The sequence below is a fragment of the Morus notabilis genome, unplaced genomic scaffold (assembly GCF_000414095.1).
Source record: "Morus notabilis unplaced genomic scaffold, ASM41409v2 Scaffold140, whole genome shotgun sequence".
Lineage (NCBI taxonomy): Eukaryota > Viridiplantae > Streptophyta > Magnoliopsida > Rosales > Moraceae > Morus > Morus notabilis.
This window is the reverse complement of record NW_010361275.1, coordinates 91,601-117,273: the sequence shown is the minus strand read 5'-3', so window position 1 is coordinate 117,273 and position 25,673 is coordinate 91,601. Positions and strand designations below refer to the sequence as shown.

Here is a 25,673-nt window from a genome sequence, read left to right as displayed (position 1 = left end):
TTGCTTATTTCTGAAAATGAACACCCATTGAGAGTGTGAGATTAACTGTCGTTTGCTATTCTATTTTAGCAACTTATGAAGGAATCTAACCATTTTCTTAAGGTAGGTATTCCTTTCATTTTCTGAATGATAATTTACTATAAGGATCAATTTATTAGATCCTCAAAATTTTATTTTCTTTAATTGCCCTTAACATACTTATGTCTAGATTGAAAATCATTTACCCCATCTAGTAACTTAGTCTCCATAATTTTCCTCATTGGACTTATTATAATATTAAGGCTCAATTCGGCCTGGAAACTTATTCACGGCATTTTAACTCTTAGGCCGCATAAATTTAAACTCAAACGGAGTATCTTAAATCAATGCGGGCATTGGACCCACATCAAATCCTCGAAATCCTGAGGACCTATCGTGTTGGGCTCGTAGGTGCCTGTCGGGATGATTTGCTCGATAACCCACTATGTTCTTTAAAGAAAGCATTTTTCTTGAAAATTTTCTTTATGAATACTTTCATTAAAATGAGGTTTAATGTCATTGTATTTTACTGAAATTCTATCTCGGGTTCTTTTATAACTTTTTGTTGAAACCGACACTGTTTTAGTTTTGTCTCGTTAAAAACTGTGCAGTTTCTGAAATCTGTGTTTTACTATATCTTAGAGTCAGATTTCAAAATTTTGTTCTTCATGAAAATTTCTCATCTCGTCGAGATCTAAAATTATCGTTTTTGGTGAAAGTTGAAATTCAGCCTCTAAAGGCCCCGTTTGGCCGAAAACCGTAGCTGCTATTTTTCTTGAAACTGTTTTAGTAAAAAACTGTGCCGTTTCAGGAATCTGTATTTTAGTACCTCTTAGGGTCAGATTTTGAAAATCTTTTCTTCATGAAATTTCTTCGTCTGATCAAAATATAAAATTGTCACTTTTGTGAAAAATTGAGATTCAGCCTCTAAGAGTCCCGTTTGGCTAAACTAGTGGCTGCCAGTTTTTTTTTTTGGCTCTAAGAGTCCCGTTTGGCTAAACTAGTGGCTGCCAGTTTTTTTTTTTTGGACTGTGGTGGACAGCTTGTCCGTTTTTACAAAATGGCTTCAAACTTGGTTTTAGAGTTAAAATTAGGTTTTATCATAGTAACCGAAAATGTTCAAAACATCCAGGGCTATAAGTTCAAGCTTTAAAACATTGAAAAATCTCGCTCTATGGTCCTCATTTTCACGGTCAAAGTCACCGGAAAATTTTTCCTCTAATATGAAAATAAGCAACTTAGATTAAGCATAAACATACCACATCAAACTAACCTCAAAACTCACAAAACTAACATAAAACTCACACACCCTTATTACAATCTTATCTCTTCAAGAACCACAAATTTACATCCATAAATCCAAGCTTAAAGTTGGCTAGAAATTAATGGAGGGGAGTTTAAGAACTTACCCTTGAAGAATTCTCTCTTTCTCTTGAAAAACCCTTGAACTCCTCTAGGATTGTTAATGGCTTGAAACTATAAGAGTATAAGGAAATTTGAGAAGAATATTTCTCTATTTCAAACTTTCCCAAAACATGATAAAGAGAGGATTTAGAGTTTCTTTACCCTTGAAGGAAGGCTTGACTAGTCTCCTCCTAGATCTTTTGATCTCCTTCTTCTTCTTCTTCTATGGTTTGATAGTGGCTCAAGATTGAGAGAGTGGGAGAAAATATTTGAGAGGAAATGGTGTGTATGGCCGGATTTTTGATGTGGGAAAAAGGAGAGGAGAAAAAAAATGAAGCTTATCCTATGATGGTTCCTTTTATAGGCAACTTGGAATAATTTTTTAACATCACATTAACTCCTTCAATCAACCAAATTTTGGTTCAATTCTCCCCTTTCTTGGCCGGTTATGGAAGGAGAAAATGAGAAGCAAAATTGTCATTAATTCCCCTTCAACCACTACCATCACATCACACCATAACTTGTAACCTTTTATCACACTCAACTAGCCAAATTTTGGCTCTATTTCTACTATACATGGCCGGCCAAGTGGAGAATGAGAGAGAGAAAAATAAATCCTACCCCTTGTACTTTTGTCCACTCTCTTAAGTTTCTCTTGAAACTGCTAAAAATTATGCTGATTGTAGGTAAGTAACTTAGCCGACAGGAAATTCTAGTTTCTGACGATTCCTTTTCAACTGCTTATTTACAATTTAATATTAATTCCCGACTACTTAGGGATCACATTAAATTCTCACTCGCGTAATATCTTAAACTGTTTCAAGTCTTGAAATTAATTCTAGACTGAATAAATTCTAAATTTAACTTTTCTGCATTAAATCTCGGGAATGACGCTGTTTCTGACGGTGTCGAATCCCGAGCTCACATTGTGCCCTTCTACTATGGGTATTTATCTTGTGACTTTAACCTAGCTGTCTGGCAATTAAGGATTTTCTCTTCTTTAAAAATGTCAGTGCGTTTTTTTTTACGCTGCTAACATCATGCTGTGTTTGGAGATTCTTGAAATTAAGATTCTCAAACTATACTTGTACTGAAAATTATTCCGCCTTAAAGTACGGTGAGAATTTATTGATCGAATTTACTTGATCGAAAACATGAACTTAACATGAAATCTGCTACAGAATTTAGGAATACAGATATTAATTCCATAAATCCTTTAGTCACATAATATTTTCTAGGAAAATCCTTGGCTTAAATAAATAAATTGTATTATTTAAGGTCTGGGATTTTCTCAGGCATTATACAATGAGTGACGAAATTCGTCACGTGTCAGGTACATGACTCATCTGATGAGGGTATTATCATAAAATACCTGTAAAAACCCCAAGTTATTAAAAAGGGGATTAAAAAAGCTCAAATGTGTAAATAAAAAAAAAGGCTTTTCATTTGATACATGAGGATAAAATGTTTAAGTAAATTTTTTTTTAAAGATAATTATTAATACAAATGTTTCATATTAAATTAAATAAAATAACAAGTTAATTCTTTAACTTTTCCTTTCATTCTTTCTCGCTCTCCCTCATCAGACCAAAATCATGGATTTCAGGCCACCAGATCGTGATGAGGGACGATGGGCTCAATGACCTTCGCAACAATGGGCAGCTTTTATGGCGATGGGCGATGGATCGAGGGCTTCTACGGTGAGGGGCGACAGATTTGAATGAGGGAGACGACCTGTGGAAGCGGCCCTTGAGGATGTTGTGTCGCCTTTCTGAGCTTCAGCTTTACGTTAAGGCTAGCGGAGCTACGAGTTCGAGCGGCGATTTGACTTGCAGATGTGACAGGGGCGGAATAAAACAAAGATTTTTCTTTAGTTTTCTGATTTGAATTTATTCCTGATAATAGGGAGGGAAAAAAATAATCTTGATCCCTGTTTTGACTATTGGTTTGTGTCTTTTTCTGGGCATTTCATGAATGATGTTGAACTCGTAGATTAAAGCTTAAGAGGTTTAGTGTTCACTTGAAAATTGCATATCAGTTGACCTTTAGAGATTTGAAAAATATAAGAGTTTGTATGATTAGTGAAGAGCTAGAGTTGTTTCTTCGATGATTACGTCGGATTTCTTGTCTCTTTATGTTGGGAGTTCAGAGTCATCTTCATCAATAGAGTTTGGGTTTCTTTATAGTTTGGAATTTTGATCATATTTCTTGCCCCAATGAGATCTGTTGACTTTTAAAAAAAATGAAGAATTCTTATTTATGTTTTTAAAAAAAAGATTTGATTTTTGGGAACGAAGATGGTGAATTCTGTCGATTAATTCATGAGATCTAATCTTATTAAGAGAGCATAAGCATAATTGCACTTTCAAATCTCACTAAATAAGTGACATGTGGGAATTCTGTCACTCATTGTAACGAAAGGGGAAAATTTGTTAACGGAACAAAGTTCAAAAGGAGCGGATGTTACGTTTTAAAATTCAGAGACAAAGTGTCGTTCAGGGGGAATTTTTGAAATTAATCCTAATTATTTTAATGCTCCTTACATTCTAGTGTCGTTTTTTCTAACAATTATCGCCTTCTATATTATTGTCACTTCTCATTCTTATAGCCCTAAACAAATAAGAAAAAATAAAAATTTGTGATTCTTATTATTTTGGTCGTTTTTCTTTTTCAATGTCGTTCTCATTGGTTTCTGTTCTTTGAATTGATGGCTAGTCTCTTAGTATATGTTTTTCAGTTTCTTGTCGTTTTTAAGTAAATCGGAGTGTAACATTTAATTATTGCCTTTCTAAATGTAAGAGAAATTTAAGAAAACTATTGTCCGTTTGAATTGTCATTCTTCGTCACACTGTTGTTTTCATTAATTGACTTCCCAACTTCTGTTATTCCATATCGGTGTTTGTTTACAAATTGATGTTGATTTTGTTCTAACGTCGTTTCTCTAGTAATTTGTCGTTTCTTACGTCATTATTGTTTTTACTATTGATTTAAGGTCCGTTCACTTCGCTGATTCGAGTTTATAATTTGAGTTGAGATGTGATTTTATGTGAGAGCTTTTTACTGTAGTAAAAAAATTAAATGTGACTGTTTCTGAGAATTTTTTATTGTAATAAAATTCAAATTCTAAACTCAAATCGGTGAAGTAAACGGGACCTAAATCAATTGTCATTGCTCCTTTTTGTAGTTGTTGTGGCTTTTAAGTTATCGCGTCATTGTCCTTATCCCCCCACCCAAAAAAAAAAAAAAAAAAAACGTGATTGTGTCACTGTTGATTTTTAATTCTTTCAAATCAATTATCGGTTTCATTATTTGTTATCTTTCCCATACTTTGTCGTTTCCATAATCCCCGTCGTTTTAATTCTATTGACTGCTTTATCGTTCTTCCACTCTAGCTCGGTATGGACCAGTCATCGTCGCATATCTGCTGACTGCAGACAAACAGAAGCACAGGGACTACAATTCCTAAATTCCACCGTGACAAAGGAATATATTGGGCCGTTTAATTTATTAATTTTAATTTTTAATTTGAGTTGAGATGTAATTTTATATAAGAATTTTTTACTATAATAAAAAAATTAAATGTGACTGTTTCTGATAACTTTTTAGGCCTCGTTTACTTTGTGAATTCGAGTTTTCAATTTGAGCTGAAGTGTGATATTTTCTGAGAGTTTTTTACTGTAGCAAAAAAAGTTAAATGTAACATTTTTTGAGAGCTTTTTACTGTAAAAATTTAAAATTAAAAACTCAAATTGATAAAATGAACGAGACTTTAATATAGTAAAACTTAAATTTTAAACTCGAATCGAACAGGCTGAATAATTTTCTTTTAGGATGTCGTCGTTTCAAATATAGCTAATCGGTTCTTTATTTTTTTTAAGATGATTTTATTTTTAATCATCTGGTATCTATATACATATTAATAAGAATAAAAAACTACTAATTATCACACACACAAAAACACTGTTCCCCTACAGTGTTTGCACGTTTTGGTTGAAACGTGCGTCTTTCTTCTTCTTTTTTTTTTTTTTTTTTTTTTTCTTTTTTTTTGTTAAACCGTGCGTTTTTTTTTTCTTTTTTTTTTTTTTTTTTTTTTTCGCTTTTGATGGTTTTCTTCTTTCTATCTACTCTTTTTCCTTTTGCTTTTTCCCCAAAATTTTATATTATTTCGTTCTTACCCTTCTTTCAAACTTTTTTTTTATTTGTCTAAGTTATTTTTTTCAGATATTATACTTAAATATTTCTTTCTAGTAGTGTTTTGAACCTTATTTATTCTTCATTTTAATCCTTTTTTGACCCATTTTTATTTTTCTCTTGAAATTTTGTTTCTCTTTTGTTTTGGTTCATTTTGTCCTAAAATTTATTTATTCCCTTATTTTAAATTTTTTTACCTTTTTTTTTTTTTTACTTTTGCACTGGAATTTTATTTTATTTTTTCGTTTTAGTTTCTTTTATTCTAAAATTTATTTATTTCTTCATTTTAATCCTTTTTTATTTTAGTCTTGAAATTTTATTCTTTTTTGTTTTAGTTTTTTTTTTGCCCTAAAACTTATTTATTTCTTTATTATTGTTATTTTTTTTACCCTTTTTTCTTTTTACCTTAAAACTTTATCATTTTTTCATTTTGGTCCATTTTGCCCTAAAATTTATTTATTTTTTCATTTTAGTCCTTTTTGACACATTTTTTATTCTTATCCTGTAACTTTATTTTTTCCATTTTGGTCCTCTTAGCCGAAAACTTACTTTTTTTTTCATTTTAGTCCTTTTGGACTCTTTTTTGGCTTCTTATCCTGAAATTTTACCTTTTCTTTCATTTTAGTTCCTTTTTAGAATTTTATATTCATATGTTATATGCTTTAAATAATAACACGGTAATTAAAACTTAACGCATAGATTATTCTCTAAGTGTATAGCATGTGTTGTTCAACTAATATAAAGATAAGAAAGAATAAAGTTTTATGACCGCAGACATACCCTAACATGAATCAACACCAACCTTCAATAATAAAGTTCGATGTTTGAATCCTCACTTCCAAGTTCAAAATAATAGGAGCATCTTTAATAGAATGCTATAATTGATGTGCTAATTGTAAATTTAATATTTGAGTATAAAAAACACTCTCTAATGCAATACTATTTATTGTGTTATATTTCTCATATGTTATACTTTATGGTAAACTTCCCACTATAAGAGAAATTTAACATTTGATTGCTATTCGTTGAAATGTTTACTTTTTCATGTAATCATTACAACTTTTGTAATTTTTTTAATTTTTTTAACATATAATTTTACTTTTACAACTTTCTAAGCTTAATAATTATGTAAAAAAAAATAAATAAATTTAACATTTTAAATATAAATATAAAGGCAATAGGCCTTTGTGCGTGTACATAAAGATTTTGCCTCCATCAATAGAGATCATCCCAAAGATAAACTCTAGAAAGTGCAACTTCATAACATATGAGGTAGATTAAAACAAATTATTGGCAAAAAAATTATTAGTATTGTAGTTAAGTTTTTACGTGTCTTGTATTCGTACATGTAATATTATAATTCTATATAGCTAATCCTTCTTTATTTTTTAATTCATTTATTTTACATTTTATCTTGTATAAAAAGATAAAAAAAACTGGTGTAACTTAGTTTGAAAACATGTTTAGCTAGTCAGAGAATTAGTTTGAAAACATGCACGTGGCAACTTTTTATTAGCTCTCTAGCAACTTGTAATCGTTAACTAAAGAATAATCAGTACCAAAAGTTAGTTAATTATGAGAAAAATCTCAAATTCTCCAGTTTGATTCTCCAGATTTTGATGTTAACAATATCACACATAGATTACATCAACTAGAATCATGATTCAGAACCATTCTCAATTTACTTGTGTTTTTTATGAGAAAAAATATCGTAACGAACTACGAACCATAATTCAAATCATAATACGAATACATCAACCAAACGCTATAAAGGCAATAAGCTTTTGCCCGTGTACATCAAGATTTTGCCTCCATTCATCACGATTAATATGTATCATATAAAACTGGTGAAAATAAAATCATTAGATCTTACACTTTTACGTGTCAGTCTTAACAACACGTACATTGCATCACACCATATATATATTTTCCTAATCGAGATTTCTTTTAAATGCTATGACAAGTTTCGTTTATAGTGTTAACCAATAACGCTTGAACTGTATTAAAAAATAATAATAATAATAATAAGAAAAGAACGCTTGAACTACACTACAAGCATGTAACAATCATGTAATGTAATTGTCCAGCCATTAGAATATCAGAATCATTTTTGTTTTATTTTGCGAATACAAGGGAAGAAATATTTTGCTTTTACTTCACGATTTAGCTTTTGGAAGGAACAAATCTTATATGATAATGAAAGGTTACATTTTTGGTTTGGAAGTCCATGGACGGCTTACGCTATATGGAGCATATATGATAGTTACATTACATAGTGGTGAACGTTCATACTGCCCGGTTTGTGTGGTGGTCTGAATAAAAATTTCGGGTCGGGTCAGCCTAATCTTGAAAAGAAGAGAATCAGTCAAGCCCAACTTAGAATTTTATAATGTATTTTTTCAAAAAGGGAGTTCAAGTTTAGAACCTCGGCCCAATCCAGCCAACAATGATGGCCTCAGACTGCCCATTTTTTCAACCTAAATTTGTAGCTCTACTTACGATATAATATTTGTTATTATTTTATCTTCAAGATATGATATATAACCTATGAATATATATATGTAGAATTTTTTTATGGTTTATTTTGTGAGAGATTCCTTCTATATAATATATAGAAATGAAAAATGCAACACAATAATCATTAGATGTACTATTGATGTTGGAGAAGTTTAGCAGCAGGAAATTTAGTCTTACACCAAGAAATAAATTAAAGCTCCGTTTATTTCACCGATTCAAGTTTTGCTATAGTAAAAAGCTCTCAGAAATAATCACATTTAACTTTTTTGCTACAGTAAAAAGCTCTCACATAAAATCACATCTCAACTCAAATTAAAAATTCGAATCAGTGAATTAAACGGGCCCAATATTGTTCAAACATTCATAGATTCGGCGTTCAAAAATATACTGGATTATGAAGAAACTTCACTAAGGCCTAAGATTATTGAAAGAAATCTTAAATCATTGATTAAAATATCCTTTTTTTTAACCACTTCGACAGGAGTCAGAGAAAAAGTACAGCTCTTATGATTGGGCTTCAAAGCTTACGTTTAGATCTTGATCATGTGCCTCACGTCACTATGTGACATTAAGAACCACATGTAGCAACAACACAGACCATCTTAATTCTTATTGAAAAAAAAAATCATTTTTTTAATGATTCCTAATGCAATTATCATATATATATATAGGCAAGGTCTCTGGTCAGGCACTTGAAAAATACCTGATCAGAACGGCACTTGTATATTTTTATATAAAGTGTGTATATTCACACGTAAGTTGTGTATATTTACGTGACACTTGTATAATTATGCAATCGTGTAGATTAACATGTAAATCGTGTATATTTACATATAAATCATGTATGTTAAGTTATAAGAAATGACAATGTATATTAATCCTCAAAACATGTTTTTTTTATAGCAATTAGTGAACACATAGCATGAAAATATGTATATTGATTGATTTATTATATTTCATGTTAAATATACATGACTTTACATGTAAATATACATGATTTACGTATAAATATACATAATTTATACACGATTATACAAGTGCCTAACTGGTCAGGCACTTTCCAAGTGCCTGACCAGATACAATTCCTATATATATATGTATATATATTTAAAAAAAATATTACATATATAACGACACATTTAAATTGACGTCACATAATTAAAACTATCACGTGACATAATGATACTCACATTTTATTGTGTGCAAATTTAATAAATATATATATATATATATATACACTTCATACACACATACGAATATTATATAGGAGGGGACAAAATCCCTCTATGCATGGAGGATAATCTCTCAGAGATTTTAAGACAAAAATAGAGACGTCAAGCCTTTAAATAAATGAAATAATTTATAGAAAGTTTCCTCTTAACATTCCTTATACTCTTCCATATTGGATTAATATTTACTATTTATGGAAGCTTTTGCAGAAGTCAACACCACCGTACGGCCCCTTCTAACTCCTTTTGGTACTTACCCTTTTATGATCATGATTATTGTTAATTCAGTCCTCTTAAATTCTTACCCTTGTGCCCTAATCCTACCACTTCTGCATTGCTGTTTGTTCCGAGAGAAAATCAAAACAAAAGGAGACGAGAAAAAGATGTGGAATACTAATTCAGAGGTGGGTCTTTTCCTTTCAATCCGTCTTTTCTTTTTAGTTTGTGTTCGATCTTTGCACGTTTGAAGTACATAAGTTGCTTCTTGTATATATTGGTTTCAATATTGGGCAAATTAGATGTGTAGTTTTTATTTATTTTTATTCATATAGTTATAAGCGTGGCATGTCATGTCGTGTTGTTTGAATAGTTTATTATGAAATAGTTAATTCTCATAATAACTACTTTTATTTTTTTTCCTTCTAATTTTTAGTTTGTATTTGTGTGTTGTTAGAACCTTCTGATTTTTTTCAGCCTGGAAAGGCATGTTTTCAAAGTTTTCGTTTTTCATTATTATGATTATATGGTTCTTGTTTGTTGTTTTCGTAATTCATTCCTGTGTAATATTGCTTAAGTTTTCCTACTTCATAATAGATTATTTATAAATTTGCTTATCAAGAATAAATCTTGAGTAATGTGTGTTAGATTTCTTGATTACTTCAACTTGGTATATGTCAATGTCATGTTGTTTGAATAACTGTGAAGTAGATCTTATTACAACTACCTTTTTCTTTTTCTTTTTTTTTTTTTGCTTATAATTTTTAGTTTGTATTTTGTATGTTTTAATTAGAATACTTTCTGATATTGTTTTTCACTATTTATTATTTTTATGGTTCTTGTTTGTTGTTTCATTAATTTACTCATGTGTAATGCTTAAGTTTACCTTCTTCAAAATTGTCTATTATAAAATCTGCTTATTAAGAACAAATAAATAAATAAAAAGAGGGTTCTGAATATTCTGATTTCTTGAGAGTAATGTTGGATTTCTTTTATATGGACTAGTTTGCATTAAATCCTTGCGCTATTTGCTGCTTCTACTAGTATTGATGTCTATTGAGATTGTTTACACTTTACATTATATCCAATTTGTCTGAAAGATCTACATGTCTTAAAGTAACCTCCATATATATAAACATATTTTTCTGAACAAAGTAACCACCATATATGTCTATATGTATACGTATATAAACCTGCAAATTAAGGTCTAAAATGGGGTCACTTCTATCCTACAAGTAATTTCTCGTCTTCTTCTCCTTCTTCAACTGAAAATATGGTTCAATAGTGATGCTGAGATTGTGTATGTTATAGCATTTAGCATTTATACAAAATGTGTGTATAAGTATATAATATGATTGGTTAGACATCAATTGAAGTATCAAAAATTAGACAAGTGATCATTTGAATCTGTGTATATTGACTAACTATTTAGTACTCTTTAACATTGATTCGCCTTTGAAAAATACCAGAACATTGATGAACTGAAAAACAAGCTTCTCTGCACCAACTTGGAATTCGAATCAGCAAAATCTTTATTAATGCAAGAGAGGGCCAAAAGCCATGAGACAGTAAAGCACTTGCTTAGTCTCCTTAGAAGTGCATGGCAAGAAAGGGATGAAGCACAAAAGGAAAGGGATGAAGCCAGAAATGACCTCCAAGCCCTCTTGAACAAAATCTTGGCCCTCAAACCTATGACATCTGATCATCATGATGTCATGATCCCAAAGCTTCCTGATTTCACAAACTTTTACTCTCCAACACTAGTTGAGGAATCAGACAACATAAGTGGCACTTGTTATAACTTGATCAACAACACCAACATTGCTGCGGAGGATCATAACCAGCGCGCTTGTTCTTCATCGGCTGCTGCGCCGATGGACAGGCTCGTTGTCGAGGGGAAGGCGTTGCCCGAGAAAGGGAGGCTGCTGCAGGCTGTGTTGGAGGCAGGACCATTGCTTCAAACACTTCTCCTTGCACCAATTCCTCAATGGAAAAACCCTCCACCTCTGCCTCTTCCTTTGCCTCTGCCCGATAATTCCTTTCAAATTAGTCCTTCCAGTTTACTCGACGCTGCCGTCTCATCACCGGCGGTGGCGGGTTTCGATCATGTTCCTCAAATGACATCATCATCATCATGTTTGGACATCACTGAACAGATAATCAACTCAGGCTCAGGAGCTTTCAATTATCAATTGGGGAATGGAGAAGGTTTGGTTCCTGACTATGTGGTCAGTCCAAACTTTTGAAATTTGATTTAATTTTGCTATATTTGTCCTAACTTTCATTGATTAAGTAAAGATGTACTTGATCATAGGATTCTGTGTAAATATCTAGATGGAATTTTTAGTTTCTCAGTTATAACTATAAGCAATAATTATTTGTTTATTACTGATGGTCTTCCTTAGGAAGACTTGGATTTCATTTTGCTATAATTTAGCCTTGTTAATAAACTAGTAGCACTTCTTTTTTCTTTCTTTCTCTCACTGATGCAAATTGGACTTTTGCACTCTTTTCTATCTTTTTATTGTCGTTTTTAGTAGAATTGCTTGAAGAATGAGCACTTCGTGTCATCAATTTATTTTTCGGAAAAAATTCACCCTCACATTGGCAAAGATTTAAAGCCAAATTTAAGGTTGTTTTTAGAACACAAAATGAAATCCCAAACATTTTAGTCTAAAACATGTTTAATAAATTCTGAAAGAAAATCAAATCAAAATCCTTATAATAAAAGGATATAATGTCCTTTTATTTCTTGATTTTTTATATAATTTTACGTACTTTATTTAGAAAAATAATGAAAAGAAACATTTTCTTAAAAATAAAATGCAAGATACCGAATTCTTGTAAATAACCACAAGAATTAATTAGTTGAAAAGGTTATTTACAAAACATGGCCGATTTATAGTCGAATTTTTTTAGCTAAAAAATAGTTTTTATAATTCATATTTTATAGCTATTTTCTATTTTTTTTTAAGAAGGGCTGATGTTTATATTTACGAGCTAAAATAACTAATAAATCTCATATATGTTGAATAAATTTAATATTGAGAAATCTTGACAAATATCTTCATAAGTGTATATAGGTCTTTAATTTTTACTTCTTACTTTTAATTAATATCTTTTTCAGTCAAATAATTATATTAACAAAAGAGTACTAATTAAGAGTAAGAAATAAAAATACACACACATAAACATTTAATTGTAAGTTAAGTAATTTTTTCTTTAATATCTCTTTAAAAAATAAATTTAATATTTATTAAGTAAATTCGTTATTATTATTTTTTTTTAGCTCAATGTATTATTATTTTTTTGAAAAATTATTGATATTTTTTTGGTTGAAAGGCATTGAAATTTATTTATTAATTAAATTCGTTATTATTATTATTTTAGCTCAATGTATTATTGCTGTTTTGTTTTAAATAATTATTGTTATATTTTTTTGGTTGAAAAGTTTTAGAGAAATTAAAAGATATTGGGCCTAACTCAACCTAACAAAATCGGCTTGTTAGAGAAGGAATACCCTCACCTTATTAAGTTAGATCATGCTAATATCTCCAGCCAATGTAGGATTCTAATACGTCCCTTCACGCACAGCGTGGACCATGCCAAACCGCTACGAATAAGTCGATATTGGGGGACCCAACATTGTAAAATTAGGCAAAAAATTAAAGGATATTAGGCCTAACTCAACCTAATAAAATTGACTTATTAAGGAATGATTACTATCATCTTATTAAGTGGATCATATCAATATCTCCAACTAATATAAGATTCTAATAAAAGGCATTGAAATTTCACTATTAAATTTAATTAATTAATTACAACTTTCGTCTTTGTAGACCCATATAACACGCGGCAACAAATCAAAGGACCGGTCAAACATAGCCAACGGGCTTCTTCTTCATCCAAATTTGAAACAAACCTTACGGTCTCTTAAAAATGAGAAAATTCAAAAAAAATTTGAGTTTTACTTAAATACAACTTTAACTCTTAAGTTAAAATCTAAAAAATAACCCCTTTATTTTTTAAAATAGACAAAAAAAAATATTTTTTCTTTTAACTTTTTTGGTTTACTTTTTTTTTTTAAATTATCAAATTACCGATAAATATTCTTATATTATTCAAATTTGTATTGGCTATACTAGTTTCTAAACACCTCTCTTAGTTTTTTTTTTTTTTTTTCAAGTGATCCTTTTACATTCAGACAATCAACAATGTGAAGGAAATTTATAACAACAATTCGAACAAGTTATTTTTTTCTTTTTAAGAAGAAAGGGAAATGTTTAAAAAGAAAAAAAAAATATAAATTTGTCTTGTCACTCTAATAGTATGGGGCAAATAGTTTACTATGCAGTACATTACACTACATTTTGAAATCTTTAAACCCACACGTAGAATTGTCTAGTACCACTAACGTGATAAAAAAAATAGAAAATAGTAGAAAATATGCCAATATGAAAAGTTTAAGAAAGTATATAGGTCAATTTTTAGTTATAGAAAGTAATAGGCCATAACTTGTCAAGTTATGGTTCATAGTCAGACAAGTTATAGACAATTATGGACAATAACTTGTCAAGTTATGGTTCATAACCAGACAAGTTATGGACGAAAATAATAATTTGGCCTATTTATTAACTTATGTAAACTATTGGCCTATTAATTTTAATTCATCTCAAGTCTTGGCCTATTTTCCTCTTTCTCCCAAAAAAAATTTAGGTCTTTTTAAAAAAAAAAACACTTTCCTCTTAAAATGAAAAAAATTAAAAAAAAAACTTGTTCAAATAAGTATAGCTCAACACAAATTTAGACAACATGTAGAATATCTAAGACCATTAGACATTACAAAAAATTAAACTAAAAAAGTTAAAAGAAGTGCTACTTTTTACGTGCTTTGAAAAATAGAGGAAATACTTTCTGGACTTTAAAAGACCTAAGCGAAAAAATTGTATTTAGGTAAAAATTAGGAAAAATTATTGGACGTGTTTGAAATTCGTTCTAAAATGATTTTATTTTTTGTATGAAAATAAAAATGAAAACGTTTTCAATCTCAGACAAAAATCAATTTTAAAAATGCGTTTGGTAGTTTTATCAAAGATTATTTTCAGTATAAAAAACCCATTAATGTTTCTCTCTCTCTGCTCAAGAGAGGAGAAAACGAAAATAAAAAATAAAATACGACTAAAAGTCATTTTTTATTTATCTATCATTTTACACTAAACTAAAAAATCATTTTCATTTATGTTTTTTTGCCTTTATTACGTCAAACGCCGTTTTGAAAACGTTTTCATTTTTTTTTTCCTGAAAAATGTGAAAAAAATGAGATCAATTCCAAACACAACCATTATTTCTCACAAGTACATCTCATCTTCATGATGATTTTCACTTCATCCTTTAAAGTTTAAGGGCAGTTCATTTGGTCCCCTAAAATTTGTTGCTTTACTTCCTGAACTTTGAATTAATCATTCTTAGCCTCTTATGTTAAATATTTACTCAATTACAAATTGGAAAAGAAAACACCATATGACCTTATTTAATTAATTTTTCTGTCTGTTTCAATAGAAAAGATTATGGGGAATTAATTTAGGCTCCGTTCATTTTATCGATTTGAATTTAGAATTTGAATTTTACTACAGTAAAAATCTCTTAGAAATAGTCATATCTAACTTTTTTATTACAGTAAAAAACTCTCATATAAAGTCACATCTCAATTCTAATTAAAAATTTAAATTAACAAACTAAACAGACTCACAACGTCTAAAGAGTAAAACAACAAATTTTAAAATTTAATGTGACGTTGGTAAGGAGATTTATACCCTGATTCGAATCATAATTTATAATTCACTATAGTATTTTCTCTCATAAAAAATATACGTAAATCAAAAATAATTTTAATCTCATAATTCTAATCTAAGAGATAAAGTTTGCACGACCATAAAATTGAGGGCCATTGGTGAATAAAGAAAAAGCGCGGACCCACACTCTTGTCCCATCTCAATTTTCACCCATCGCCTAACCATGGTTAGAAACGCGCCTTCCTATCCGGGTTAAGTCCTAACCAAGGGTTAACTTAACTCCTCCTCCGCCATTGCCTTTACTTTCTTCCCAGATCTCGCTCCTTCTTCCGCCAAGCTTACCTAAATTTTTTCATTTTCTTCTTCTTCTTTTTTTTCCTCGTCAAGGATTTTCCTTTCCGCGAATTTTCCATTCTCAGAAGCTCAATCGTTGTTCAAAATCTCTGGAATTTTTCTCTGGAATTTTCTCGGAGGAAAAAATAGAGAGAATGGAGACGCAGAGGATAATGGAGTTCCCGCACAAGAACATGGACAAGCGTCCCAGGAAGAGACCTCGTTTGACTTGGGACATGCCTCCTCCTCTTCCACCTCCCAAGGTTTCTCTCTCTACGTATTCTCAATTTCATTTTTGTTACGTTTCTGATGAATAAAAATTGGATCTTTGTTACCGAAGAAAACGGATTTCATCAAATGTCAGCTTGTGAGCTTTCACTTTGGATTGTTGAGAATTTCAGTCACTGATGCGTTCTGATTGAAAATGTTTAAGAATGATCTGAAATTTTTCGGAGATTTGAATGGTTTTTTGGACTGTGTAATTTATTTATCCTCAATTTCATATCCTGATTTTTATTCGCCAATTTGCTTTGCATTTCTGATAAATTAAAATTAAATCTTTATTGTAGAAGAAGAAAGCTTTTATCGAACATAATTTGTGATTTTTGATATGGATTTTTAGCTCAGAGCGGAGTTGAAAATGAATTATAGCTTTAGAAATGATCTGAATTATGGCGGATTTGAATGGTATTTGGTGTGTGATTTTTGATATGGGTGTTGAAAATTTTAGCGCAGAGCGGAGTTGAAATTGAATTATGGCTTTAGAAATTGTCTGAATTATGGCGGATTTGAATGGTATTTGGTGTGTGATTATACAAATTCTAATCCAGGTTCTGCCGGCAATATACTGCGTGCAAGAGTTTGGGAATGGAATGTTGCCGAATTATGCTTATTCATCGATGTTTTACAGGGAACCGCCTTGTAATGGTTCCCCTCCTTGGCGACCTGATGATAAAGATGGTCATTACATGTTTGCCATTGGAGAAAATTTAACCCCACGTTGTAAGTTTTTTTCAAAATTTTTTTTTTGAATTTTTCTGTTCTTTGCACATTTTTTATGTTTCTTTATCAGTGTGTGATGCTCATAATTCGTTTGATGCCTTTTTTCTGTCATACCTGCAGACAGGATTCTCAGCAAAATGGGTGAAGGTTGGTATTTTAATGCATCCACGGTGAAAGAATACCTTCATGCAAAAAAGGGGTTCTTTCCTTCATATTAGCATTTCAATGTTTTGGAGTTTCGATGGATAGATTTGGGTTATCTTTACTAATTATGGTTCTTGGATTGGACTCTTGTAGGGACTTTTGGGCAAGTGTTGGAATGTCTCGACGATGAAAAGAAGGAGGTTGTTGCCATTAAAATTGTTCGCTCCATACCTAAGTATCGTGAAGCTGCCATGATTGAAATTGACGTCCTGCAGAGGCTTGCCAGACATGATGTTGGTGGCTCTCGGTAAGCATGCTTTATTCTCTTTGTTTTTCTTTGTTGGTTGTAATTTATAGTCGATGTTGGGATAAGCGGTTTTATTCTTTGCAGTTGTGTGCAAATACGGAATTGGTTTGACTATCGTAATCATATTTGTATTGTAAGTATCTGTTGGTACTCCTGATTTGATTCATTTGAGGGGGATGTTCTATGTTCCCTGATGCCTGAATATTCTGTAAGTGAAAAAACTTGCGGATGAATTTAAATGGTTGCAACAGGTATTTGAGAAGCTTGGACCAAGCTTATACGATTTTCTTCGCAAAAACAGCTATCGTTCTTTTCCCATTGATCTTGTTCGGGAGCTTGCAAGGCAAATTTTGGAGTCTGTAGCATGTGTGTGGACAATTCTTGAACCATCATATCTAAGTTCTTTCAAATAATTATGAGAAGCAGAATTTAGGAAAACCTATTTTCAGCTTGTTCCTCAAACAAGTTTAAAATAAACCTGAGATTTGGCATGGATACACGTGTCATTGCCATACCGATTATTTCTCAATTCTAAATTTGGATTTAAATGCAATTTAAGTTTTTGTTTGTACAAGTTTGTTTTGGTAATGGCAATGATGATTAATTCAACTCCCTGACTGAGTCATTTGCCTTGGCACTTTTGCAGTTGTGCATGATTTATGCCTCATTCATACTGATTTGAAGCCAGAAAATATTCTTCTTGTTTCCTCAGAGTACATCAAGGTGCCTGACTGCAAGGTACAACTTTATTTCTCTTGTTTCCCCATCTACTAACATGTTATCATACTTATGTTATACACTTAATTGTCTAATATTTTGGGACAGAGGAAATTCCCTTCTTTTTTATTTTATGATTTATTATGCATCCTTGTTGGTAACTTGTAGGATCATAAGACTTATAGGACTCAATCAAGTTTTTCTGTAGGCAGAATTAAAATGCTCATGTTGTCTAATTCTTGATCTGTCTTGATTGCAATGAAGTTTCTATCAAGGTCCGCTAAAGATGGATCCTATTTCAAGAGTCTGCCTAAGTCAAGCGCCATCAAACTCATTGATTTTGGGAGTACAACATATGAACATCAGGATCATAGCTATGTAGTGTCAACGCGTCACTATCGTGCACCTGAGGTTATATTGGGTAAGTATTGTTTCCCTCCATAAACCTCCTGTTTGAGTATTATAATTCTCATCTTATGAAGTGTAACTTTTAAAATTCTCTGTAGGCGTTGGATGGAACTATCCTTGTGATTTATGGAGCGTAGGTTGCATCCTTGTTGAACTTTGCTCTGTGAGTATTTGGTCCCATGTTTATGAGCAATTTATCAAATTTGTGATGATATTTGCTGGTTTGAGTGAATAATTGAAGGAAGATTAAGTTTGAAATACGGGTTAACGGCGAGTCTCTTTTATTATGAACAGGGTGAGGCCCTTTTTCAGACGCATGAAAACCTGGAACATCTTGCCATGATGGAGAAGGTTTTGGGGCCATTACCCCAACATATGGTGCTCAGAGCCGAGTAAGAGCATTTTCTAGTGTTCTTGCTCTCTTTTTTTTTTTTTTTTTGCTGCCTTGTTTTTTTCAGATAAGGTTCTTAAGTTCTTATACGGGCTACTTGTACTTGACCCTGTTAATGCAGCCGCCGAGCTGAGAAATACTTCAGGAGAGGTGCACGGTTAGATTGGCCTGACAGTGCAACTTCAAGAGAGAGCATGAGGGCAGTTTGGAAATTGCCCCGTCTGCCGGTAATTACATTTAAATTTCACGTTCTTCCTTCTGCCCTTCTCCATCCATGCACAAGTGAGTCTAAAACGCTAGTTTGTAACTTCCTGTTGCAGAACCTAATAATGCAGCACGTGGATCACTCTGCCGGCGACTTGATTGATCTTTTGCAAGGGCTACTACGGTACGACCCGGCGGAGCGACTCAAGGCAAGGGAAGCGCTAAGACATCCCTTTTTCACGAGAGACATGAGAAGGGGTAGCTAACACTTTTAATTGAGAAATACCGACATGATATGAAGTATGTAGGTACCCGCAAAAGTGGGATAGATAGCGAAAAGATGAGTGTTTCTGTTTTCACTTGCATTTACTCATGTATTCCATTCCAAAGTGTAAGATTTCTTCGGTATAGTAAAGGTATATAAGATTTCTTCTGTATTCCATTCCAAGTTGTATTAGTCATCATGATTTCTTTTTCGATTTCTGAAGTGAAAAAAAAGGATCATGTGTATGGTATAATTTGCAAATGTCATACGCGCATTAATATCGATGTCTTTTGTTGAACAATGTGGAAACCAGCCATCTCTAAAAATACTCCCAAGGATGAGAACCGCAGCCTTGTGCGTTGTCTTTTGTTGTAACATTGTTGGAAACAGTTTGTTTTAAGAATCTATGAGGAGATAAGTTGATTATTTGCTAGGGCAATCTGGCGTGTTGGAGTCTCAAGTTGAGATGGCCAAAATAAGAAAGGGCCTTTTTGAAATGATTTTTGTCTTCTTTACAAAGAATTGCCACAAACAACTAAAGCAGATAAGTTGATTATTTACTGGGGAAATCTGGCGTGTTGGAGTCTCAAGTTGAGTTGGCCAAAATAAGAAAGGGCCTTTTTGAAGTGATTTTTGTCTCGTTTACCAAGAATTGCCACAAACAACTAAAAGCAGACAAGTCAGACAATCACATGGCTTCACAAGGTGCAAGTTGTATCTAGTTTTTTAGCTCAAAAGTAGACAAAATGAAAAAGGTTATGAAGTCACCATAGGATTATGAGACCTTATCTGGTAGGACCAGAAAATTAAATTATCATAGTTATTTATTTTCAACCGTCAGATGTGTATTAAAAACTATTTATTTTTCATATTTTTTCAATATGATGTGCTTTTGACATGATCCATCGGTTAAAAATTAACACTATCGGTGTGTCAAGCCCACTAGAGAAACTTCCTAAGATTATATATATGGAGTTGTTCTTTTGGAACGAAACTCAGAAAAAGTTTGAACTTGAGTTACAACTTTATTCAAGTTCATGTTCTTTTATAAAATTTGAGTTTGAACTCGAGTTTAGGGCTAAACTTGAGTTCAAGTTTTCCCTTCAACTCGAGTTCATAAACTCGAACTCAAGTTAATGAACAATATATTTTCTATTCTTAAAAATGTCATAACTTTTTTGTTTTAATTCTAATTGAGATGATTTTTTTTTCTATGCATTCACAACGAAAAGACGAATAAAACCTCACCCATGTACCCTATTAAAATTTTTCATCACCATTGAGTTTTTATTAAAATAATATCTAAATACAAATTTAAGTTTTGACCCATCCAAACACAAACTCAAAAAGATTCTCAATTCAAATCATAACTCAAATGTGCACGTCCAAACACAAACTCAAGTTACAACTTCAACTCAAGTTATAACTCAAACTCAACTCAAAAATGCAAAAACAAAAACAAAAACAACCTATATCTTTTCTCTTAATACCAAATTTAGATTTTAGATGCATTTGAAAACAAAACCCCAAAATGGAGAAGAAAAGAAAAAAGTAGAATAAGATTGTAGTGCCATTAAGATAGGGATGAGAATCATGACATACGCGCTAGCACGCCACATTATCAAAGTAAATTACACAATAACACGTACTGCTTAATTAGGCTGAAAATGATCATTGCACAAGCACGAGGGATATGAGATCTTGAGACAAAATTGCGTAAAAACTGGAACAGATCTAATTGTGGCAACTGGTGATAACGTCCCTTTCAATGTTGTAACCGTGAAGAAACAGCAGCTATCATCATGCCCTATATTGAAATATTACACTAAGCGTGATAAGAATTTAATCTCATTAATTATTATAATTTTTTAATTAATTATCTAATTTATTATGACCGTTGAATTAATATCTTATAATTAAAATAAAGATATTCATCAATAAGTAAATATTAAAGTAACCATCAATAAATATATATCGGAGATTTTATAGTGAGATACCTTCGTTATAAAACTATATAAGAATCATTAATGGCAGTTGTGGAATTTATATTCTATATTGTACGGGATATCGTGAAAAGATTTTTTGGATCATACTTTTATTTTATAAGCGTTGTTATATTCATATCTATATCCACATCTATATTACTTTATCATTATCGTTCCTTAATCAGTGTTTCCCACTAGGATACTAGTCAATTCAAATCCGTCAAATTACATTAGAATCTTATCAAAATAATAAAATATATATATGTAACGAAATTTAGTAAAATTATATGAAGATCTTTAAGGTCGAGAGTTGTATAATACCAAACTGATAACAGAACCAACAACAGTTAGTTAGATTTTTTTTTTTAATTGATCGTTTTACACGGTTTATTTGTAAGAACATTGCAAAGAATTCTCTAGATATTATATATAGACACACATACATTATAATATAACATTTGTTGTGCCATTTGTTTTTAACTTTTCTTAATGAAGGAATATGAGGGTGGGACAATCTAGTTATTTACTTCTCTTGAGATTAAATAATTGAATTATTTTTGTGCTGGACCAATGATGTTGCTTGATACCTATTTATTTTCATGTTGCCCCAAAATGATCTGAAATCCATGTATTCCTCCAAAAACTACAGAATTATCTTGAGACCCATTTAGTTCGCTGTTTCGAGTTGAGATGTGACTTTATGTGATAACTTTTTATTGTAGTAAAAAAGTTAGATGTAACTGTTTCTAAGAACTTTTTATTATAATAAAACTCGAATCGGTAAAATGAATGCGGCATTGATCTTTTAGGACATGTATAGTGTGCACCGTATTATAAATAGATGGAACTACATATGATTAAGGATAGGCGACTTTTCCGTCTGAATTTTCTTTTTCCTTTTAATTTGGTTGTATACATAGTTTGCTAAAATTTTTAGTTTATATACCCCTAAAAATAAAAAATTATGGGCGCGTTTGGAATTCGTTCCAAAATGATTTTTATTTTTTGTATGAAAATGAAAACGTTTTCAATCTCAGACATAAATTATTTTTGAAAATGCATTTGATAGTTTTATCAAGAGATTGTTTTCAGTGTAAAAAAACTCATTAATGTCTCTCTTTCTCTCTTTCTGCTCAAGAGAGGAGAAAACGAAAACAAAAAATAAAAAATGACTAAAAGTCGTTTTTCATTTCTCTCTCATTTTACACTAAACCAAAAAATCGTTTCATTTCTGTTTTTTTTCTTTATTGCGCCAAATGTCGTTTTGAAAATGTTTTCATTTTTTTTCTCGAAAAACGTGAAAAATAAAAACGAGATCAATTCGAAACACGACCGTAATTTATCCATCCCTCGATCATTTATTTTTCTGACTCCGTCCATTGTATCACATTGGTGGAATTAGAGTGGATAGTGAATGCTATCTTGATCTAGTCACATGTTTTAAATGCTAATATCTTGCAAATCACATAAGTATAGATCAATATTGATTTGATACCACCAGTCCATTTGTACAAATGTTTATGTTTGATGTAGCATGTATTCTTTTAGGCCATAATCATTTCACCGATTCGAGTTTAAAATTCAAATTTGTTACAGTAAAAAGCTCTAAAAAACAATCACATCTAACTTTTTTAGTCCAGTAAAAAGCTCTTACATAAAGTCACATCTCAACTCGAATTAAAAACTCAAATCAACGAACTAAACGAACCCTTAATTAGGTACAATTCTTATGGAACGTGGCACGCATGCAGTTAAATTGATGGACCAAAGTCCTATAGTTTAGCAGTAACAAAATTCGTCAAGTACTGTTGAGGGCCTTTTTCTTTAATTAGTTCATACAATCGGGACCCAAAAAAGGCGATACACATGCATAATCAAGCACTAGCCAAAGCAAGTGAGAGATAAGGCCAAAATATTTGAGCAACTGGGCTGCTACTTGGAGTAGATACACGTCTTTAAGTTACTAGGGGATGCACTTCTTTTTTTTTTCTAATAAACAAAAATTATTAGTGTCATCTCGTTCTTATTCTTATCGATTATATTAGAAATTCCACGACCCATCAATAAAACAGAAACGACATAATCTAATTCTCTTCTAAAGGTGGGTCCAATATCTCGTCCTTATTCTTATCGGTTATATTAGAAATCACACGACCCATCAATAAAATATAAACGACATAATCTAATTCTATTCCAAGGGCGGGTCCAATTTCGTGCCGCCACAAAATATTAACCGTCAGACTTTTGAGTCGAACTTGAAAATGTCTCGAGAGAAAAAGGAAATACATCCCGTTAGGCATCTCATTTTCTTAATGTGTCGATGACCTTTTTGATTTTATTTTATTTTTATTTTTATTTTTTTAGAAGCTAAGACATGTAGTCAGGCCTTACTATGTATCGGGAAGAACTGATGATTAATTTACTTTATTACGGCAAGGATAAGATCTAGTAGATATTCTTGCACAAACAAACATATATAATCCAAAGCATGATAAAGGTTCACATGCATGTATCATAAGTGGTATGTGTAGACAGATTGCTGGGAATTAAGGAAATGTTTTTACCTTATGGATTAGTCTCTAATTTTATCTAGGTAGTTTAGGTCGTGCTCATATCATGACTTGTTTACAGTCGTGTTGGTCTAATTAAGTTTAATTAGTCATCTGTGTTGGTCTAATTAAGTTTAATTAGTCATCTATTTAGTGAAAACGTTATTCATATCGGTCTTATCACGACTAATGTTGTCAAAAAAAAATTGAGTTAATTTCATGTTAATTATGTATACTATACTATGTTGTAATCAGAATTATCACCACTAACTTATTCAACAGAGAGAAAAATAACTCGAATCATCTATTCAATTTCGGTGTCGGTGCTAATCACATTATGTCAAGTCACCAAATTTAAAATATTACTTTCATGTTTGATTTCATAAAATAACATGACATAATCTGATTGGTTAATAGGTAAGAAAAATTAAACAGGAGATTGGAATAAAAAAAAAAACGTGCACAAACATCCTCATGTCCTAAGAATAAGACATAAAATTGCCAGGGCCAATCACATTTATCACATTAATGCCATAACAGTTACTGTATACAGTCTTACTAGATAGGGTGGTCATCAATCAACATCAAATACAGGATTAGAGGGAATCAATTTGCATATTTTGGCTTTATTTGGTAACTAGGAAGGAGAAAAAAAAAAAAAAATATATATATATATATATATATATATATATATATATGAAAAGAAAGGAAGGGAAACAGTTTTCTTGTTTGGTAATTGGTATAAGGCAAGAGAGAGAAGGTTGTAATTTGTTCCTACACTAGATACTTTATTCTTAATTGGTTTGATTTTCTTCAATAGTGAGGGATAATGTAATCTAATACCATATATAATGCAATTGAGTGCATTCAAAAATCTATATTGAAATTGATAGGGATTAAAACTGCTTATTATTTCTTCTTTCCAAACACATATATATAAGTAAAATCTTTCCACTATTAATTCCTTTACTCTTATTCATTTCTTTAAAAAAAAAAAAAAATAATAAAAGTGGAATGATTTTATGATTTCCATTAACTTCAAACAACATGTCCACTATAACAAAATCATCTAAGAAAAGAGGCACGAAATCAAACCACACAAAATCACATAATTGAGAAATAACAAAATTCGCCAAATCAGTCGCTACAGAATTCCTTACATGGGAAACATCACAAACATTTGCCACTATATATCAACTTATAAAATAACATCTATAATGTCCTCTATAATCGAAAATTAAATAGCACGAATACTCATTCTCCTATCTAATGTTAAAATTTGACGATTTAAGTCTCGTTTATTTTACTCGATTGAGTTAAGGACTTAAGTTAAAAAATAAATTTATATTAAGTAAAAAAATTGAATTTAAATTTTTTGAGGGTTATGATTCGAATTAAAAGGAGCTTAAAAAGTTTAGAAAAAGTCCAATGAGAATGAGTTGACCAAAACCATTCGAAAGGATATGAGTGAGAGGAGGTCACGGCACTAAAGGAGGCCGTTGGTTAATTGAAAGTATAAAAATTTGAATGGATATTTCCTACGTGGCAGTGGGCCCCAAGTTGCCTGCTGGGGAGGGGTGCGGGCACTGCACAGTTGGCAGTGTTTATTGTTTAAGGTGTGCACGCCTCTTTAGGAATATTTATTTGAGTCCCAATTAATAATTTAATATTCCCAAAAAAAGAAAATTAAAAGAGAAAGGTGACAAAAGAGTGCGTAGAGGTGGAGCCCACACTTCACGTGGAGAGTGGCAAATTGGCCACGTAGGACACAGACAAGGGCTGCTTAAAGAATCTCCTCTAATCCCCTCCCCACCAATCACCCTTCTCCTCCCACGTGGGAACTGGACCCCACAACCCTCTCCGTGACATAACATACAATCACCTGCCCTCTTTATTCATTTTACATTTTTATATACATATATCTATTTTGTAAAATAATAGTATAATATTCCAAAATCCCCATGTAATGATGCAGTTGGTAAATGCCCTATAATTATAACC

General features: G+C 31.4%; 2 protein-coding genes across 3 annotated transcripts; both read left to right on the top strand.

Moving 5' to 3' along the window:
* The first annotated feature begins 11,113 nt into the window (after window positions 1-11,113).
* On the top strand, window positions 11,114-11,821 carry LOC21392255. The gene has a single exon (XM_010099079.1). The coding sequence runs from the start codon at window positions 11,114-11,116 to the stop codon at window positions 11,819-11,821; it is 708 nt and encodes a 235-aa protein (XP_010097381.1).
* Window positions 11,822-15,686: 3,865 nt separating this feature from the next.
* LOC21392254 (serine/threonine-protein kinase AFC1) lies at window positions 15,687-19,616 on the top strand. 2 transcript variants are annotated; one of them, XM_010099078.2, is made up of 12 exons: window positions 15,687-15,963; window positions 16,531-16,702; window positions 16,823-16,849; window positions 17,000-17,153; window positions 17,238-17,286; window positions 17,405-17,519; window positions 17,800-17,891; window positions 18,135-18,291; window positions 18,377-18,441; window positions 18,573-18,670; window positions 18,791-18,896; window positions 18,990-19,616. In XM_010099078.2, exons 1-12 carry the CDS (start codon window positions 15,856-15,858, stop codon window positions 19,137-19,139), a joined length of 1,293 nt encoding a protein of 430 aa, XP_010097380.1. In that variant the 5' UTR covers window positions 15,687-15,855; the 3' UTR covers window positions 19,140-19,616. The 2 variants fall into 2 exon arrangements, with proteins under 2 accessions (XP_010097380.1, XP_024022014.1); XM_024166246.1 differs by lacking the exons at window positions 15,687-15,963; window positions 16,531-16,702; window positions 16,823-16,849; window positions 17,238-17,286; window positions 17,405-17,519 and having other exon boundaries at window positions 17,048-17,153; window positions 18,990-19,614.
* Window positions 19,617-25,673: the final 6,057 nt, after the last annotated feature.